The 18,621-nt window shown below is 51.7% G+C and overlaps 8 protein-coding genes across 8 annotated transcripts; 5 read left to right on the top strand and 3 right to left on the bottom strand.

Annotated features, from left to right (window-relative positions):
• Window positions 1-200: 200 nt before the first annotated feature.
• PC9H_002391 (uncharacterized protein) lies at window positions 201-1,770 on the top strand (the record flags this gene model as incomplete). The annotated part of the gene is made up of 7 exons (XM_036772032.1): window positions 201-302; window positions 361-720; window positions 779-1,014; window positions 1,077-1,229; window positions 1,288-1,353; window positions 1,413-1,551; window positions 1,612-1,770. The coding sequence occupies 7 exons, from the start codon at window positions 201-203 to the stop codon at window positions 1,768-1,770; spliced, it is 1,215 nt and encodes a 404-aa protein (XP_036625678.1).
• Window positions 1,771-2,611: 841 nt separating this feature from the next.
• PC9H_002390 (uncharacterized protein) lies at window positions 2,612-4,162 on the top strand (the record flags this gene model as incomplete). The annotated part of the gene is made up of 7 exons (XM_036772031.1): window positions 2,612-2,707; window positions 2,769-3,128; window positions 3,185-3,420; window positions 3,477-3,629; window positions 3,689-3,751; window positions 3,813-3,951; window positions 4,004-4,162. 7 exons carry the CDS (start codon window positions 2,612-2,614, stop codon window positions 4,160-4,162), a joined length of 1,206 nt encoding a protein of 401 aa, XP_036625677.1.
• Window positions 4,163-4,393: 231 nt separating this feature from the next.
• Window positions 4,394-5,823, bottom strand: PC9H_002389 (uncharacterized protein; the record flags this gene model as incomplete). The annotated part of the gene is made up of 6 exons (XM_036772030.1): window positions 4,394-4,477; window positions 4,529-4,646; window positions 4,701-4,950; window positions 5,005-5,154; window positions 5,205-5,604; window positions 5,665-5,823. The coding sequence occupies 6 exons, from the start codon at window positions 5,821-5,823 to the stop codon at window positions 4,394-4,396; spliced, it is 1,161 nt and encodes a 386-aa protein (XP_036625676.1).
• Window positions 5,824-7,079: 1,256 nt separating this feature from the next.
• On the top strand, window positions 7,080-7,634 carry PC9H_002388 (uncharacterized protein; the record flags this gene model as incomplete). The annotated part of the gene is made up of 5 exons (XM_036772029.1): window positions 7,080-7,090; window positions 7,142-7,166; window positions 7,224-7,309; window positions 7,373-7,468; window positions 7,520-7,634. The coding sequence occupies 5 exons, from the start codon at window positions 7,080-7,082 to the stop codon at window positions 7,632-7,634; spliced, it is 333 nt and encodes a 110-aa protein (XP_036625675.1).
• Window positions 7,635-9,204: 1,570 nt separating this feature from the next.
• On the top strand, window positions 9,205-12,091 carry PC9H_002387 (uncharacterized protein; the record flags this gene model as incomplete). The annotated part of the gene is made up of 8 exons (XM_036772028.1): window positions 9,205-9,363; window positions 9,424-9,823; window positions 9,874-10,023; window positions 10,078-10,327; window positions 10,382-10,499; window positions 10,551-10,626; window positions 11,304-11,892; window positions 11,944-12,091. 8 exons carry the CDS (start codon window positions 9,205-9,207, stop codon window positions 12,089-12,091), a joined length of 1,890 nt encoding a protein of 629 aa, XP_036625674.1.
• A 6-nt stretch (window positions 12,092-12,097) lies between these two features.
• PC9H_002386 (uncharacterized protein) lies at window positions 12,098-14,027 on the bottom strand (the record flags this gene model as incomplete). Its single annotated transcript, XM_036772027.1, has 7 exons — window positions 12,098-12,144; window positions 12,235-12,291; window positions 12,354-12,432; window positions 12,537-12,565; window positions 12,649-12,956; window positions 13,012-13,764; window positions 13,828-14,027. The coding sequence occupies 7 exons, from the start codon at window positions 14,025-14,027 to the stop codon at window positions 12,098-12,100; spliced, it is 1,473 nt and encodes a 490-aa protein (XP_036625673.1).
• A 980-nt stretch (window positions 14,028-15,007) lies between these two features.
• Window positions 15,008-16,494, top strand: PC9H_002385 (uncharacterized protein; the record flags this gene model as incomplete). The annotated part of the gene is made up of 7 exons (XM_036772026.1): window positions 15,008-15,044; window positions 15,109-15,461; window positions 15,516-15,751; window positions 15,812-15,964; window positions 16,020-16,085; window positions 16,146-16,284; window positions 16,339-16,494. 7 exons carry the CDS (start codon window positions 15,008-15,010, stop codon window positions 16,492-16,494), a joined length of 1,140 nt encoding a protein of 379 aa, XP_036625672.1.
• A 66-nt stretch (window positions 16,495-16,560) lies between these two features.
• On the bottom strand, window positions 16,561-18,618 carry PC9H_002384 (uncharacterized protein; the record flags this gene model as incomplete). Its single annotated transcript, XM_036772025.1, has 13 exons — window positions 16,561-16,708; window positions 16,832-17,022; window positions 17,078-17,167; window positions 17,234-17,419; window positions 17,470-17,507; window positions 17,580-17,678; window positions 17,734-17,754; window positions 17,808-17,825; window positions 17,882-17,947; window positions 17,999-18,089; window positions 18,138-18,272; window positions 18,323-18,483; window positions 18,531-18,618. 13 exons carry the CDS (start codon window positions 18,616-18,618, stop codon window positions 16,561-16,563), a joined length of 1,332 nt encoding a protein of 443 aa, XP_036625671.1.
• Between the last annotated feature and the right edge of the window lie 3 nt (window positions 18,619-18,621).

The following is an 18,621-nucleotide window of genomic DNA, read 5'->3' as shown; positions in this document are numbered from 1 at the left end:
AACATGAAACTGGCCAGCTTTGCGGCCACCCGGTGGCCAGAACCCTGCGTAGTACGAAGACATCGCAGCGACGCAGTCTTGCTCGCTAATCATGAATCGCTGACCGAGCCGCTTACTTCTCTGAGTGATATCTATTGTAATCCAGTATGTCTGGTCAGTATATAAAGGCTCTCAGTGGCCTTAACAAGTCTGTGTAAGACATGTTTTCTTTCGGTCAGCGGACAAGTACTGTCGCAATTCTAGTACTCGTTGTCGGTGTAGCCCATGGAGCTGCGCCACCTTCTCTACCACCCCAGTCCGTTGTAAGTCGATATTTATTCTTGCCTCTGAAATTACGATGTCCTACTTACGCTCGCCTAGTTTATAGACCCTCTCTCGTTTGCCGTCCTTGGCCAAAACGCGACGTTCCGCGATTCTGCGTTTGATTCGGGGTTCAATCCCTCCTCTACTCCTACGCCATTCTTTCAAATACTCAATGAAGGATTCCTCAATATTCTTGGCCAAGAACCTTCCTTCCACGAAATTGCTTCAAACCCGGACTTCGGGTTTGCGAATGAAGCACCTGTATACTTCCCGGACACAGATGAGATATTCTTCTCGGGCTCGGCATTCCCTGGAAATACGAACATGTCCAATCAAGTTAACAGGGTCAGTATGTCTGAAGTTGAGGACGCCCTGAGGGCTAGTAATGGATCCGCCGTAAATGTGACTGTTACTCCGGTTCGTTTGTTAGATTTTCCTCACGGATTCACTCTACTGATTAACATTGACATTGCAGATTGACCTTCCGAGTACCGTACTATCGACGAACGGAGGGACAGGACCATTTCGGGGTTCCCTGTTGTTTGTGGGTGACGGCCTTGGTGCTCGACCTCCAGCCGTCACTCTCGTGAACCCACGACCGCCTCACAATGCGACCGTTCTCCTGGATAACTTCTTCGGCCGCCAATTCAACTCTCTGAATGATGTCAAGATCCATCCGACGAGCGGCAAGATCTTCTTCTCTGATGTCCCGCAAGTCGATGCCTACTTTGCCCCGCGTCTGCAGCTAATTCATATTGGTGTTTCCTCGGTAGATATGCATTCGCACTGAACATTCGGCCTGCGCCTTTGATGCCGAACCAAGTTTACAGATTTGACCCGGACACCAGGGTTGTTCAAGTCGTCCTAGATGGGCTTGTTCGGCCCAACGGGATAGCCTTCACCCAAGATGGACGTACGGCCTATGTGTAGGTCCCTACCTATTTATTCTATCCAACTCACTCATTATTTGCATCGTACGACCAGGTCTGACTCTGGTGCGCTCCAAGATCTCTCAGGAACTACGGCCTTCCAAACTCAACCCGCTACCATGTAAGCATAGAAATCGTGGAAGATATTGACATTTGCTAATCATCCCACCGCAATCACAGCTACGCCTTCGACGTGGACCCTGTTACTGAAAGATTCCTCAATCGACGTGTCTTGGCTTACATCGATGCAGGGATTCCTGATGGACTACAGGTCGACACCAATGGGAATATATACGCAGCCACTGGGGATGGTGTCCAGGTGCGCCCTCAGTCCACTCCGCCGTAGATTCCCCCCCCCTGACCAGTATCGCTCCCATAGGTTTGGACCCCAGCGGGCACGTTGCTGGGGAAATTCTTCGTTGGAACGCGCACGGCCAATATGGTGTTTGCAGGCTTCGGGAGGCTTGTCCTTTTATCAGAGACAAGATTGTTTCTGGCGAAGGTCAATGCGGGAAACGTCAACTTGGAGGGCAGATGATTCTCGAAAAACATCAATCCAAAGCCTCACTTTGGCTCGCACGATTATGTAGGGCCATCTTCGTTGTATTCATGGCGCCAATCTTCTCTCCAAAGTCTGTTTGTCTTTAGCAACGAAATAGCCGGTGAAAGACACGATGTACACACCTCTCGCAACGATCACTTTCTCTCCCGTTATTTTGCTTCGTTGCTCATTGTCGCCGTCTTCTCCGTCCCATTTCATTCGTGGTCTTGTCCATGTTCATGTTCGCCGTCCATTCAACTCAACGCCAGAATGTCGTTTGTAAATCACAAACGACGTTGGAAGTAAGTCAACCGGGGGCATCGACTATTTTAGGCCAGGATATCCTTCTTTTAGTAGCCCTTCTGTTCAGCTGACCGTGTCCGTTTCGCTTGTCCTTCTTTCTCTCATCAAAATCACTTTACAGCACTAATACTCTACGCGAACATCAGCCCCCGGCTCAGCTGAGACCCAACAGATGAAATACATAATACTTGCAGAACTAAGTATGATGGAACCACCGACCGAAGTATGGTATGACTAATTCGCTGGAGTTGCTGTTCGCCAGACTCCTAGATCTGATACTAATGTAACCATATACGAGGTCCATCTTGCCTTCCATTCCGTTCGCGAACCCGATTTTCATCCCCCAAGCCGAAGCCATTGATACAGAGGGTTAATGCATCCGCACGATACGTGGTCTTCCTGCCTTCAATCTGCTGTCGAGAACAATTGCTCACGAGTCGGGGGGTCGTTCGCTGAACCAAGACTAGCCTGCATACCCAATGCATACCATCTATAAAAAGGCTCTTCGTGGCACCCTGACGTCCATGTGAAAGACATGTTGGGCCAGCGAGCAAGCACTGCTGTAGCCGTTGCCCTCGTTTCGAATGTAGTCTACGGAGCTGCGTCACCTTCGTTGCCACCCCAGTCGGTGGTAAGTCGGTATTTGTTACCTTCCAGGGCATTCGATCGTCGCACTCACATTGAAGCCCTAGTTTGTAGATCCCCTTTCATTCGCCGTACTCGGCCAGAACGCTACGTTCCGTGACTCTGCGTTTGAGTCGAGTTTCAATCCCACTTCTACGCCTCGGCCGTTCTTCCAAATATTCAACAAAGGATTCCTCAGCATTCTTGGCCAAGACCCGTCGCTCCACGAAATTGCGTCGAATCCGGACTTCGCTTTCGCTTTCGAGGCTCCCGTATACGTTCCAGATACGGACGAGATATTCTTCTCGGGTTCTCCAGTAATCGGAAATGTGAGCGCCAATAGCCAAGTCAACAGGGTCAGTATGGCTGAGGTTGAAGACGGGTTGAAGGCCAGTAATGGATCCACGGTGAATGTAACTGTTACTCCCGTTCGTTGACTCCACCTGGCGACCTCCGCCTTGATGATTAATTGTGACGATGATAGCTCAACCTTCCGGATGCCGTCGCCGTGACAAATGGGGCGACAGGTCCCTTCCGGGGTTCATTGTTGCTTGTGGGCGGCGGCCTAGGGACTCGACCTCCAGCGATAACACTCGTAAACCCACGACCGCCTCACAATGTAACGGTCCTTCTGGACAATTTCTTTGGACGGCAATTCAACTCGCTAGATGACATCAAAGTGCGACATACCAGCGGGAAGATATTTTTCTCCGATGTTGAGTACGTCAACGTACTTGTTGATCATGTTCATCCCTTCACGGCCTTCCCATTCGTAGATATGGCTTTGCACTTGGATTACGACCAGCACCTTTAATGCCAAACCAAATATATAGATTTGACCCGGACACTGGAGTTCTCAGAATGGTCGCAGACGGATTTGCGAGACCCAACGGGATAGCGTTCACCGACGATGGCAATACTGTCTACGTGTAAGCCTTCTACCCGTGTACGTTATGAAGCACACTCATTCGTTTACACTACGGTCCAGCTCTGACAGTGGTGCGCTCCCAGATCTCTCAGGGGCTATACTCCAAACTCAACCAGCAACCATGTAAGTGTTGCAACGGGGGTAAAGGATGAACCATGCTTATTCCCCGCCTCTGCGACTATAGCTACGCCTTTGACGTTGACCCTGTTTCCGAAAGATTCCTTAATCGACGTGTATTGGCCTACATCGATGCGGGTATCCCTGATGGATTACAGGTGGACATGGACGGGAATATATATGCAGGCACTGGTGATGGCGTTCAGGTGCGCTTTCCGTGCGCTTTCCCTCTGGCATCTAAAAACATCACATCAATAGGTATGGAATCCAGAGGGCACGCTGCTAGGCAAATTCTTTGTTGGAACACGAACTTCCAATATGGTGTTCGCTGGCTCCGGCCGGCTTGTCATGCTATCACAGACGAAGCTGTTTCTTGCCGGGATTAACGCAGGTAATATCAATCTGGAAGGTAGATGATTTGGTGGCAGGGATTATTTGGAGATGTATATTCACAGCAGCAGTCGTAGTGTAGGGATGGCCAACATGTAGTGTCCAACTTCGAATCAGTGTAACCCCCATGGATTTTCGGCTGTAGGAGTCTGTGCGTAGCGAACGACGAGCACCAGTCATTACTTAGTTTATCAAGCGAACGAAGTGAGTGTAATATCCATACTGCGAGCTACATGACAGATGACATGACACTAACTATCACAAACCACAAAGCTTCTCCCCTCCCCTCAAGTGCGAGAACTCAGCTTGGGCCATGACACTGGCCTCTAGCTCCGCAGACCACTACAAACCATGATCGTTAGCCGCGAGCGCAGTGGGACCGAGAAGACGTACGTTGTTGACACCGACGTCCTTCGCTCTTCCCCAGTCAATCAGCGTAGGGCTGTTGGCAGCAGAATCCCACAAGATGTTTCCCGGCTGGACATCAGTATGCAGGATCCCGTAGTTGTCCCTGGAGAAGCACAACAAATCAGCAACCGTGGACTGCGCGAGCGAAGAGACATACACATAGGCCCTGACTTGTCGGACGACCAATACGAGTTTCTCCCTGATCAATGCTTCACATCTCGCACGGTTGGCCTGCCCCATCATGACCGGCGCCAACTGTGTCGCGAAGAACCTCGTCCCCGTAAGATCTGTCTTGCCCGTGACTCCACGGAACACGATGAAGTTGTTTCCGTCGTAGCTGCCCTCAGCTAGCAGCTGATCCGTCTTCCGCAACCACTTGGCCTCGTCTGTGAACGTTGAGCTGGGTCCTGTTCGACGAGCATCGTAAGCGGTAGGTCGTCCGAGGCCAACATTGGACTTACTTGGACCAGTCTTTGCATAGGCCGTCACCAATGATCCAGTGGATGGATCAGGCCAACCACCGTCGACCCTGTATGTTATAGCCGAATTGCCTTGGTCTGCGACCTTGGTGATTGGCCGTGTGACACCGCCAAGTGTCAGCGAATTCGTGTCTACAATCACGAATTAGCCAAAGGGCGCGCTCGACACAGCAAAGACGTACCACAAGTGGTCGAGAAGGCGCGCTTGCTCTTCCCATTTGACCTGGGGCCACACTGGCCTGCTGCAGGCTTCTGGGTAGGTTGTGCGCCAGCAGTTGTGGTGGGTTTCGGGGCAGGGGTATTTGGCTTCGGGGCAGGGGCGTTGGGTCTCGGAGCAGCAGGAGGGGTGTTCGGCCTCTGAGCAGGAGGAGCGGGAGTGTTGGGTCTCTGCGCAGGTGGCGTGTTGGGTCTCTGTGCGGGGGGCGTATTTGGTCTCTGTGCGGGGGGCGTGTTGGGTCTTGGAGCTGGTGCAATAGGCCGCGGGGCAGGTGCAGCATTAGGCCTGGGAGCAGCCCCTGGCCTCGCTGCTGGCCTCGCTCTTGATTTCTGCGGACTCCTCGCTTGAAGGACAGCAGCGCGATACTGGTATTCACGTGGTCAGCAAGCGTGCACCAGCAACTATCAGCACGAAAGAGTACTTACAATGTCCGCCACATCGTGTGCATTCGACGGATCCCAGTTGCGGACTTCGACGTCTTGCTCGACGTCTCGCTCGATCATGCGCACCGGGGCGGGGGCTGCGAAGACGGCGATGGCGCAGGCCAGGAGGACAGATGCGCAGGTCAGTTGTCGAAACTGCATGATTGTGAAGTCGTGAAGGATGTCGTTGGCAAAGCTGGAGTTGGAGAGGTTGAGGAGCAATGTGGACCAGCCACGGTAGATGTGAGAAGGAGAGAAGGGGTGAGAGACCAGCTGCTGAAGAATTTGGGTGCGTACTCGCTATCTTTTATACGTAGAGCTCACCTGCTAGTGTTCATGATATGAATGCCGCAGTGACATATTACCTAGTGGCGAGACACAATCGTCGCCTGAAACGCCGAAGCTGCGGAGGGAGTTATCACATATCGCGGCGGAAATCAACGTCGTGTTTGCATCTGCTTCCGTGTATCGCAGCCGAAAAACATATGTCTCCACTACAGGACGGCTGCCTTGATATTATTCGTTCGATTCAACCCCTCGCGAGGCTCTAGGTAGCAGTTCCCTAGACCCACCGTCGCGTTGAGTTCATTGAGGACATGGATGTGCAGTGACACTCAGAAAGTTAAAGGAGACTCAAGCGTCGCTGTGCGATGTTGCAGTACATCAGCCGCAACATTCCAAGAGAACAATCGACTTACTCGGCCTTCGAGTTCACGTCAGGATACGACTTAGCAAGGCGGTACAAACAGGGGAAGCCGCTTGGACACCTGCGCACGTCTTTGAGCACCCCAGCAACCTTGACCCGGGATAGGTCAGGATATTGCAACTGCGGAAGGGTCGGCGAAATTCCAAACCAGTGACAGAAAAGTGCGTTCCTTGCAGCACAGAGCTCTGATAATTGCGGCATTGGAAGAATCTCGGGGTGGAGACACAGGGGAGACGTGACTGCCGCAATGGCCGACTTCGACATATCTCCATATAGAAGGGGGCGGGGTCCAGGAGCGACCTACTAAAGCAACCGCAGGAAGGGTTGTCAGTATCATCCATGCTCGACAACGCCCACACAGGCCGAGTGAAGAGTCAGCTTGAGGTCGAGCGAGCAGTCCTTGGTGTGCAGACCGGCGCGTTGCATGAGGTTGGATGAGCGCTGATGCAGAGTTGTGAACCAACGTTTCAGTGAGCATGCCGTGGATGCCGGTGGACCCACGGTCAGTAAACTATTCCCACAATCACAACGGACAGCCTTCGCAAACAGCCGAGCGCCGTAACACAGGTTTAACAGGTTTAACTTAATCCCAAAGGTTATCGAACATCCAACTCCAAGTCCTCCAGCTTTAGTCCCATCACCGGCACCTTGTATCCATAGCTCTCCTATAAATTATCTGTTCGCCCCCTCTTCAGCATCTCACCACCAAGACATGGCCAACTGGTATGTGCTTCATGCGCCCGCAAAGCTCTCACTAACCGAACGGACTTCAAGGATTGACTTGTTCTCGCTTTTCGCCGTATGTTTTGCATGAACCGCCTGCAATTGGATGTTCCTGACATCCCCTCTTTGCCAGACTATCGCCGTGTTCGGCGGAATCATCTACGGCGTACTGTATCTCGTGAACTCGGTTTCGCAAGGGGTCGCATCAACCAAAGAAGCGTACGTCGCGCGCAGCTCGTTCTACTTACGCTCTTGGGGATCGTGATTGACGTGGCTTTTCAGTCTGGCCAACAAAGGGCTCCACATATCGGATAAGGGCGTATCCGTGAAGACGTCGAAACGGTTTGACAGGGAGGATTATGTCGACGCGACGCAAAGGTATGTGCTGTCGCCTTCCGCGAAGCATCCTTTGACTTCGGCACCCGACAGGGGATTCATCAAAGCGATGAACGCCGCATCATTTGGACACGCATCCTCTTCTCCACAGAGCATCGGACGATCAGACTCCAACTCAAGCCTCAAGAAAAAGAACAGACACGATTAGCGTGCATGTACTATTATATACTCTCGGACTAGTCGCTTGTACGTAGTAAATCTCTTCTTCGTGGTTGCTTCGAATACAGTTCGCTTGGCTTCATTCGCGCCGGAGTTATTGGTCTAAGCGACCGCTGCAAGACGACTCGCAATCCAAAGGATTGATGGAACGCGCGCATGCCGATACGCCCATCATTGCAATCCCCTTTGGTGTCTACGGGGACATAGACGACACGGCGTCCGATTGTTGATCTGCGAAATGATCTCGTGCTTATCTTTCTGTTTGTGGAGTGTTGGCCAGGTGCGCCAGAGAAACCATCGGGGCCACGAACGCGCGATGCGGCTGCATACCCCTTTTGGTGGGATCTACGGTCACCGGATATATCGATCAGCGCTCCGTCGGCTTCGTGGCCAGATTCTTTGAGCGCTTGTGCTATCTCCTTTGCGGAACGCGACGAGACCGTACGAGCAATACGAGGCGGGGCTCTGCTCAAGCTCTGCTTGCTTGCCCCGACTTTTTAGGACTGCTTTATGTCAATTCCAGACGTTTAGCGATTTCCCTTGTCCATCACGGCGAGTTCGACTCCTGACGTACTTGGGGGGATAACGACTCCCATAAAGATACGGTTGCGAACATTATCGACGCGTCGGTATGATGGTTCTCTTGGAGGATCATTGCAACAAAGTTGTGACCTCGCTGCTAGTCGAGTTCGTATGACAAGTGACCATTCTTCTACACGACTGGCTCGGAAGTGGGTTACCGTGCACGAGGTGAGTGTAAGAAGATTAGCGACTATCAGGCATATGCAGGTATTGCGAGAAGAATCTGGAGGTATGGTTTTCGACGAGGGGGGCCAATGTGAACGCAGTTGACTCCCAACGATTCGCAGAAACCCGAGCCCCCCAAGGCCTCAACTTCGACCCTTCCGAGCTTCCGCAGTTAGTGTCCTATCCCATTGACACGTCCAAAATCACCGACCGACCTCCTTAATTGTCCAGGGGTATTCTCCTGCTGGCACCGCCCTGGTAACCGACTTGACGTCAAGAACAAGAACAAGATGCACTTGGAGGCCGACTAAGTCGAGCTTTTCTGATGCTAGCGGAGTGCCGTGGCCGACGACACCGTGTCAAGATGTAGTGCAACTACACAGATACGTCGACATGTTGTCATCAACCTGGTGAGAACGCGATGTCCCGTTGTGCCATAGAGCTAAATTAGTGACACAATTTATCAACAGCCAACACTTCGAGACGTATGTTTTCTTCGATGGCATACGGAAGCACAGGTAAACACGACGTTTTTTATTTCCTCCGCGATATGTGATAACTCCCTCCGCAGCTTCGGCGTTTCAGGCGACGATTGTGTCTCGCCACTAGGTAATATGTCACTGCGGCATTCATATCATGAACACTAGCAGGTGAGCTCTACGTATAAAAGATAGCGAGTACGCACCCAAATTCTTCAGCAGCTGGTCTCTCACCCCTTCTCTCCTTCTCACATCTACCGTGGCTGGTCCACATTGCTCCTCAACCTCTCCAACTCCAGCTTTGCCAACGACATCCTTCACGACTTCACAATCATGCAGTTTCGACAACTGACCTGCGCATCTGTCCTCCTGGCCTGCGCCATCGCCGTCTTCGCAGCCCCCGCCCCGGTGCGCATGATCGAGCGAGACGTCGAGCAAGACGTCGAAGTCCGCAACTGGGATCCGTCGAATGCACACGATGTGGCGGACATTGTAAGTGCTCTTTCGTGCTGATAGTTGCTGGTGCACGCTTGCTGACCACGTGAATACCAGTATCGCGCTGCTGTCCTTCAAGCGAGGAGTCCGCAGAAATCAAGAGCGAGGCCAGCAGCGAGGCCAGGGGCTGCTCCCAGGCCTAATGCTGCACCTGCCCCGCGGCCTATTGCACCAGCTCCAAGACCCAACACGCCCCCCGCACAGAGACCAAATACGCCCCCCGCACAGAGACCCAACACGCCACCTGCGCAGAGACCCAACACTCCCGCTCCTCCTGCTCAGAGGCCGAACACCCCTCCTGCTGCTCCGAGACCCAACGCCCCTGCCCCGAAGCCAAATACCCCTGCCCCGAAACCCACCACAACTGCTGGCGCACAACCTACCCAGAAGCCTGCAGCAGGCCAGTGTGGCCCCAGGTCAAATGGGAAGAGCAAGCGCGCCTTCTCGACCACTTGTGGTACGTCTTTGCTGTGTCGAGCGCGCCCTTTGGCTAATTCGTGATTGTAGACACGAATTCGCTGACACTTGGCGGTGTCACACGGCCAATCACCAAGGTCGCAGACCAAGGCAATTCGGCTATAACATACAGGGTCGACGGTGGTTGGCCTGATCCATCCACTGGATCATTGGTGACGGCCTATGCAAAGACTGGTCCAAGTAAGTCCAATGTTGGCCTCGGACGACCTACCGCTTACGATGCTCGTCGAACAGGACCCAGCTCAACGTTCACAGACGAGGCCAAGTGGTTGCGGAAGACGGATCAGCTGCTAGCTGAGGGCAGCTACGACGGAAACAACTTCATCGTGTTCCGTGGAGTCACGGGCAAGACAGATCTTACGGGGACGAGGTTCTTCGCGACACAGTTGGCGCCGGTCATGATGGGGCAGGCCAACCGTGCGAGATGTGAAGCATTGATCAGGGAGAAACTCGTATTGGTCGTCCGACAAGTCAGGGCCTATGTGTATGTCTCTTCGCTCGCGCAGTCCACGGTTGCTGATTTGTTGTGCTTCTCCAGGGACAACTACGGGATCCTGCATACTGATGTCCAGCCGGGAAACATCTTGTGGGATTCTGCTGCCAACAGCCCTACGCTGATTGACTGGGGAAGAGCGAAGGACGTCGGTGTCAACAACGTACGTCTTCTCGGTCTCACTGCGTTCGCGGCTAACGATCATGGCTTGTAGTGGTCTGCGGAGCTAGAGGCCAGTGTCATGGCCCAAGCTGAGTTCTCGCACTTGAGGGGAGGGGAGAAGCTTTGTGGTTTGTGATAGTTAGTGACATGACATCTGTCATGTACCTCGCAGTATGGATATTACACTCACTTCGTTCGCTTGATAAACTAAGTAATGTAGGGATCAATGACTGGTGCTCGTCGTCTCCTACAGCCGAAAATCCATGGGGGTTACACTGATTCGAAGTTGGACACTACATGCTGGCCATCCCTACACTACAACTGGTGCTGTGAACAGACACCTCTGCGCCCCCCACACAGAGACCAAACACGCCACCTGCGCAGAGGCACAACACGGCGCCAGCCCAGAGACCGAATTCACCTCCTACTGCAAGACCAAACACGCCTGCCACGACACTATCCTCCCACCTCAAAGACCGTGAGGCGCCGACCGAGCTTTGATACCTTCCTGGCGCTAAGCCTTTGATCAATTCATATTTACTCTCGCTTTTCCATTGTACTCACCGTCGAAGTATACAATGCTACTTCACATCGCTATCCTGCGTACTATGGTGCTCTTTGCTTCAAGCCCATTTGCCAGCCTTGAAATCGTACTTTCCAATATCGTGATTGTTACAGTACACGCTCTGTATAGTACTATGGCTCTGAAGCACGCTAAAGTGCACTCACTCTACCACAAAGTGAGATTTCGTGTCCTTCAATATCTGGATATTGGCCTCGTCCCCTGTACCCCTAATGGAAACAGTACAAGCGCCCAGCGACAGCGGCGCGCTCAACGTTTGGACGCCAACATCAACCTCGGTGCTCGCGTCGGTCGTCCTTCTGACCAGTGCTATGGGCGATGTCCAAAACTTTGGGCTCTTCAAGGACTGTTTGGCGAGGCGGATCCTGTCTCGCCAGGACTACACCCCAGCTGATAGCACGGAATCCGATCTCGACGACTTTGTGACTTTTCTCGCCACCGAGAGCTGGTCCGCACTCCCTCAGTCTATCAGGGAGGTCACATACGATACGAAGGATTCCATGCCTGAGATTGATACCTTGCCGCTGGATTCAACGCCTGCGTCATTCTCAGACACCCTCACAGCTTACGGACTTTCTGAAGACACGGAGTCTGCGCTTGATTTCTTGAAGCGGATCATCGAAGTCTATGTTTCTGACGCATCTGCACCTCCACCCGTCTGGTCGTCGACGCGCACGACGGAATGCGAGATTTGTGAACGGCAGGTCCCTTTGACGTACCATCATCTCATACCTCGCGCGACACACGCAAAGGTATTGAAGAGGAAATGGCACCCCGAATCCATGTTGAACTCGGTTGCTTGGATATGCCGGTGAGTAGGCCTATGCCCTTTTATATGCGCAATCACTCAACGATTTGTCAGACCTTGCCATAATGTTGTTCACTCAGTTGCACGAGGGGAAGACCTTGCGCAAAACTACTACACCGTCGAACTCTTATTAGAACGCGAGGACATACAAAAATGGAGGCGATATGCGGCTAAGCAGAGATATGGTGTTCGCCGAGGATGATGTAACCTAATGTTTCTCATCAGAATTTTGTCGCTGAATATCAAGGTCATGGTCTGCATTTCGTCAATCTATGTTAGATCCGAATTAGACCCCCACTTCCCCCACTTCATCGTCATTTCTAATGTTGATCTACTGTCCCGTACCCTCGTCCTCGTGTTGTTCGCTGACTACCGTTCTAGGTACTCTCAACTGAAAGACGCCTATATTTACGCAAGTGCTGTTTTTAACCATCCGTGCAGCACTGTCGCCACGGTTGACTTACGAAACCCGGTTTCTGCTATTACACGACGCGCAGCTTGTCGTGAAAGCTGACTCTGTGAGTTTGCAAAATCGAGAGTACACTATCCTGGTTTAACAATACAATATGTTGCTTAAAAATATAGAATGAATCCGATAATATCAACAAACGAACCCCAGCTTCGTTTTTGCTCTATTATCTCCTTACCAGATGCTCCCTATTCGCCCGGCGTATTTCTTGCAGGAATGAATGTGCTTCAGGATAGCCACCGGGGCCGTGCATTGGTAGGGACAGAGAGGGCACCGAGCCACGAGCTTACGATGAGCCTTGAGAAGGTGCTTCTCCATGTCCGCGATTGTCAGAGTAACCCCGCAAGTCCCTCCCTCGCTGTCTATCTGACGGCATCTCACCCTCCCGTCAACCTCGTGAACCTTGTGGGATATACTATAATGCTGGAACAGGCCCTCCCTGGTGACCCTGCGGCCGCACTGACGGCCCCTGCCCATATCCCAACAACAGCTCAGCGCCTCGGTCTCCTGCAGCAACACCGGAGCCATCGTGGCAAACGCAGCGCCCACAGCTTCTGCAAGCTTTCTCTGCTCTTCGCGGAGATGCCCTTGCCTAAACCTGCACTCACGTTAGCTAATCCACCCCTGGCCATTACGGAGATTCCGCAACTCACCAGTGTCTATCCCCAGGCCAGTCCTCCGGTTTCATCGGTCTGGAGTCTGACGACCCATTCCTATATGCCCTGATCTTCTCGCTCCGCACGGGCCCCGCGGCACTAGCAACATGTCCAAAGAATAGGTAGACATTGCTGGTGAAGGTCTCTGCTGGTGAAATGACGAACTCGGAGTTGAGGCTATGGGTCCAGGTGAGCGACCCTACAGGAGAGGCACCACGGAAAGCGGGCTGAGGCGAACTTTCGAGCGCTTCAGGAGCCATCTGATTCTCTCTTACGGGTTCCCATACGAATTCCCCTTCGCTCCCACGGACCAGGGCGTTGTATTCTTCTTGGACTCTCGCATCGATACCATAGACGTCCAGCTCCTCCAGAGGCAGGCTTGGGATTTCGAAGTCGACGTGACCTCGGGCGAGCTCGAAAGGAGCTTGGTACGACCCCGCGGTTGGGAAGTTCTGATGTTCCCCCGCCGGGCGTTGTTGTTGAAAGACGTCGGCCATAGGACCACTTGTACCGTCATTGAATTGTCGGTGATCCTCGAAACTCGGTCCAGCAAGTTGGTCTACTCCGACTTCCTCTATTCCTTGTTCAACAAAGATGGTGGCAGCTGCTTCTTGGTTCGCGTCCTGCGCTTGTTCCCTCGGTAGCCCCCCAACAGCTTCCCGTACTTGAGGCTCTGCTAAGTTCGCGTTCTCCCTTGCAAACCACGCCACGGCTTCCGCGAAATTGCTGTACGCTGCACCGCGCATCAACCTTAATTCAACATCAGTTAACACGACTTCCATTCCAGGTATGTTTGGAGTGAGGTGGACGTACATGTTCGTCGACCCACCATCCATTGCGGGGGCTACGCTTGATGGTTGTTCCATGGTCGATGGCGTTGATGAAGGGAGAGTAGAGGGCGCAGGAACCACAACTTGTGTACGCTGTGACCAAACAAATAGGCTCGATCCACTCATGCGCGTCAGGTTGGCCACTGGGCCCAAGCAGAGGCCTCCTCGTGACCGTTCTTCCATCCCTGCCACAACGACAAAGAATTCCTACCCGGATATTCGTCGCTCTGATGTCGATGCCCTGGCATCGAGGCAGCGTCTGGAGCTCGCTTCATAACAAACATCACCACAGCTGCAGGTCAAAGTAGTTCTTCGCGAAAGTAGCGTCACGTTCTACTCCTACCGAACCCACTACCAAAGTATTGCTACATCGGGGAACATAACGTCGCACAGTAGTGAGTACATGCACAGCTCCAACTACACGGGAATTCATGCGTACGAGTAGTGCTCATCATGTAGATTCATATAAGCATTAAACTATATCCTGAGGCACCTCCCAAACGACCAACCAAGAGGTATATTCACAGGTTGCTATATTTGAGCGGAGCTTCAGCACGACCCCACGTGTTGCGCGCTCTCAGTTGAAAGTTCAACGATGCCTTCCAACCATTAGAGTTGCATACAACACGCGATGCCGGTGCATTCCGACAATGAGATTCATATAGGAAAGCTATCCGATATTTTCACATGATATGTGTTCCTCCCAGTTTTGTTCTATTTTCTCCCAGTCTTTATTTTTCGTGTACTTCTAGTTTACCCAAGGGTGGCGGCCTTGAACCCGCGAGTAGTTGAATCTACCTACCATCCATTCGTGCTTGCAGTATTCTTAGCGACATAATCAATCATCCAGGAAGGATATCCTCGTTGTTCAACGTAGGGACTAGTACCTCCTCTTCCTCCTCGAAAACGTGCTAATAAAGGAACACCCCCAAATTCGCTAGTAGCTATTCCTGTCATCCGACCGGATGATACGAACCCCGTCGTGCGACGAGGTCCTTTCTTGCTAACGGAATCATCGACCCAGGTTCGTGATCCTAAGAAGTGCCTATGCATAAATTCGACTATATAAAGGCCTCCAACGTCTCCATGCCTGTGTGAGATATGTTCCTCTCAAGCCAACGGGTCAGCGTTGCCGCCATGATTTCTCTTACTCTACCTACAGTATGTGGTGTCGCGCCGCCCTCGCCACCACAGATAGTGGTAAATCAGTACCTGCAAAGGCTATGATGTACCACTCACTTCGAATGCCTGCTTGAGTTTTTAGATCCTGTTTCGTTCGCAGTACTCGGCCAAAATGCTACATTTCGCGCGTCTGCATTCGATACGTCCTTTAATCCCACTTCCACTCCTCCCCCATTCTTTCAAGTCGTTGACAACAGATTTCTCGATATCCTCGGCCATAACCCTTCGTTCCACGAAATCGCGTCGAATCCGAACCTTCCTTTCGCAAATGAGGCACCGGTATATGTCCCAGCCTTGGATGAACTATTCTTCTCCAGCTTCTCGTCGCCTGGAAATGCCAGTGTGAACAATAAAGTAAACAGGGTGAGAATGTCTGAGGTCGAGGAAGCACTGAAAGCTAGCAAGGGATCCACGGTCAATGTTACTGTTACTCCCGTTCGTTCTTTCTATTCTTCTCGGTGATACCCATTTGACCCTTATGATCATTAGCTTGATCTACCAGAGACTGTTCTGTCGACAAACGGAGGTTCTGGGCCGTTCCGGGGTTCCTTGTTATTCGTAGGAAATGGCCTAGGCCCTCTTCCTCCAGCTGTAACCCTTGTGAACCCACGACAGCCTCACAATGTGACCGTCCTACTGAATAACTTCTTCGGCCGTCAATTCAACTCGATAGATGATGTGAAGATCCATCCCAAGAGCGGCAAGATCTTCTTTACCGACGTCCAGTAAGCATTACACCACCCACATCGTCAATCCAACGTGCATTAATGTCAAGCTTTACAAAGATATGGATTCTCACTTGGCATACGCCCTGCGCCTTTGATGCCCAACCAAGTTTATAGATTTGATCCAGACACTGGGGAGGTTCGAATGGTCGCCGATGGGTTCGTGCGACCCAACGGAATAGCATTCACCAACGATGGGAAGACGGCCTACATGTGAGTTCTCTCACCCTATCCTATGAAATTAACTCACTTCTTCGCATCATATTAGCTCTGACACAGGTTCGCTTCAAAGTCCCATGAGAACATCTGATTTCCAAACTCAACCCGCTACTATGTGAGTACTAATGTAAACGGCACTAGGAGAATTGACTTTTACTCGCTTCCCTCGCTGTAGATATGCTTTTGATGTCGACTCCGTTTCTCAAAGATTTGTTAATCGACGCATTCTGGCATTTACCGATGCAGGTATTCCTGATGGATTGCAAGTCGACATGAGTGGGAACGTGTATGCAGGCACCGGAGATGGCGTTCAGGTTAGCTTTTGATCCTACTGCTCTGGCTATGCTTCAGACTGAAGCGTGAAACAGGTTTGGAATGCGGACGGGACACTGCTAGGGAAATTCTTCGTCGGTACACGAACCGCAAATATGGCATTCGCTGGCTTCGGAAGGCTAGTAATTTTGTCGCAGACGAAGTTGTTCCTGGCTCGTATCAACGCGGGAAATGTCAACTTGGAAGGGTAGTGGTACTCTGAACTCGAATACATGATGTGGCTTGCTCTGCTTCGCATGTAAGCGGTCTTCCCCACGTTAGCCCCTGAATATGAATTCCCCCTTGGTGCGTTGTGCGTCAACAAAGTCTCCCATTCGCGGCGATATTGGCAGACATCCCTCAGAGCCGAAGGCGCGAATAACCGCATAACAAGCCCTAGCGTCCAATACGAGCCAAACAAGATATCTAAACAAACAACGATAATACAGAACGACGCTACTAGGTTCGGAAGTACTATATATTATACTTGTCAACCGACTCAATTATACCACTCTAAAGATCAACAACAACACTGAAAACCCAACACACATAACCCACAGAACATCCGCTATATCTTGTCTGCTCGTTCGCAGCGAGACGCCGCTATTCGGGTACCCCGACATACCATAATATGGATCGTAAGGCCCGCCAACACCTGTCCAAGTGTATTGGTAGGGGATGCTTCGTTTGAAGTCGTTACTTGATGTGGTGTTGACAGCGGCGCCGACAGGGAGAATGTGCTGCGCGGGTGACGTATCAGACTTGGCTCCACGAGACGAAAGAAAGCACTCTCACATCAAATACCCGCTTGAAGTCGGGGTAATACTCTACTGCTTTCGACATCGTGAACGTACTTAGCTCGTGCATAAGCACGATCGCCCCCACCTGTATACCGCAACCGTAACAATCAACCCCCATTCCGTTCGCAAGTTTGCGGCCAGGCTGACTTACGCTGTCAAATGCACCATTCTCAGCTAAGGAGACTATGTCAGCGTAGTTCTTGTTGACTTCAGCGTCATCTTGCGCGTCGCCTTGGCCGCCCTTCCAGTCAAAGGTGTCGTATTGCCAAAGGATGGTGACGAGATCGAGGCTCTGGGCAATGAAGCGGATTCGGTCATCGGTGTCGCCGAAAGGTGGCTTTGGGCGCGGTAAGGAAAGTTGTACTATGCAAAGAGACCTGATCTTACCCGCCAGCAAGTTGGAGTTACACCTGTGATGAACTGGACTGCCTTTCTCTGAGCCCAGATATGATCATGTTAGTTGAATGGATTCCATCAAAGAAGGGCGAGAGACATACAGCTAAAGTTGCCAGTCAGTATGACGGAGGTATGGTAGCACACAGCTAACACACCGTAATACAACTCTGCAAACGCCTCCTCGTTGGAAAGCGTAGTCACTAGGGGGGATAAGTTTATCATGTTTGATGAACCAACAACGAAAAACGGGCTTACTGTACTTGTGCGACCATCCGTCTGGACAAAGGTGTGTCAACAGAGACAGCAGTGAGCCAAGTATAAAGACTCACGAAGGCAGATCTCATGGCCTTCAGTTTGCGGTAAGTTAAGCTACAACGATATTGGTGAAATCTCCTGTACTCACCGTCCGAAACGGCTCGCCGAGCTTCCCTCGGCCAATCTATAACGTTACTACCCACGAAATACATCGCTGTTCAGAATGTAAGCTATTGCTAGCACGATGGGCTCGAATTTGGCTTACTGGCAAGTTGCTTCTGCGATGCCAGATAGTCGTAGAAAGTATTGTGAGCACAGTTGGGTCCGTCATCGAAGCCATATCCTAGAGTTTTCGGCTGTACTGATCAACCATCATTGTTCAACATATGATGTGGATAACCTACTTCGGGCACGAACGATATATCGTCTGGTACACCTGGATACTTTGCATCGGTGCATTGGTTAAACGACCACCAACAATCTGGGTCGCTGTCCGGGTAGGTTTTTAATGCTTCAGAAATGTTTGACGCTCCACCACCCTAGTGGGAAGTCAGTGACATTGTCGACTTCACGACTTCGACGAAAATACCTTTATGGATATATTGGGAATCTTGCCTTTTAGGGCGGAGAAAGTTGCCTGCGCGTCCTTGTCGCCGTCTACAATGGTGGCCTTCTCCCATATCGGTGGAAAAGAGGACAAGTTAGCCTCTACGAGATCCTCCTCGTAGGGGTCGCATTTCGCGGTGGAACCTGATAATTGTTAGTGTACTCCTTCGTACTCAAGACAGGGTACCCACCATTTGCGACCTTTGTGCTCGGCTGCTGAGGCGTCCCGGATACACTCAGAGAAAGCGCCAAGACCAGCGATATTAGAGTGCCATGCATCAG

This window comes from Pleurotus ostreatus (genome assembly GCF_014466165.1).
Source record: "Pleurotus ostreatus strain PC9 chromosome Unknown scaffold_11, whole genome shotgun sequence".
In the NCBI taxonomy this organism is placed as follows: Eukaryota; Fungi; Basidiomycota; class Agaricomycetes; order Agaricales; family Pleurotaceae; genus Pleurotus; species Pleurotus ostreatus.
This window is presented reverse-complemented; position numbering and strand designations above follow the sequence as displayed.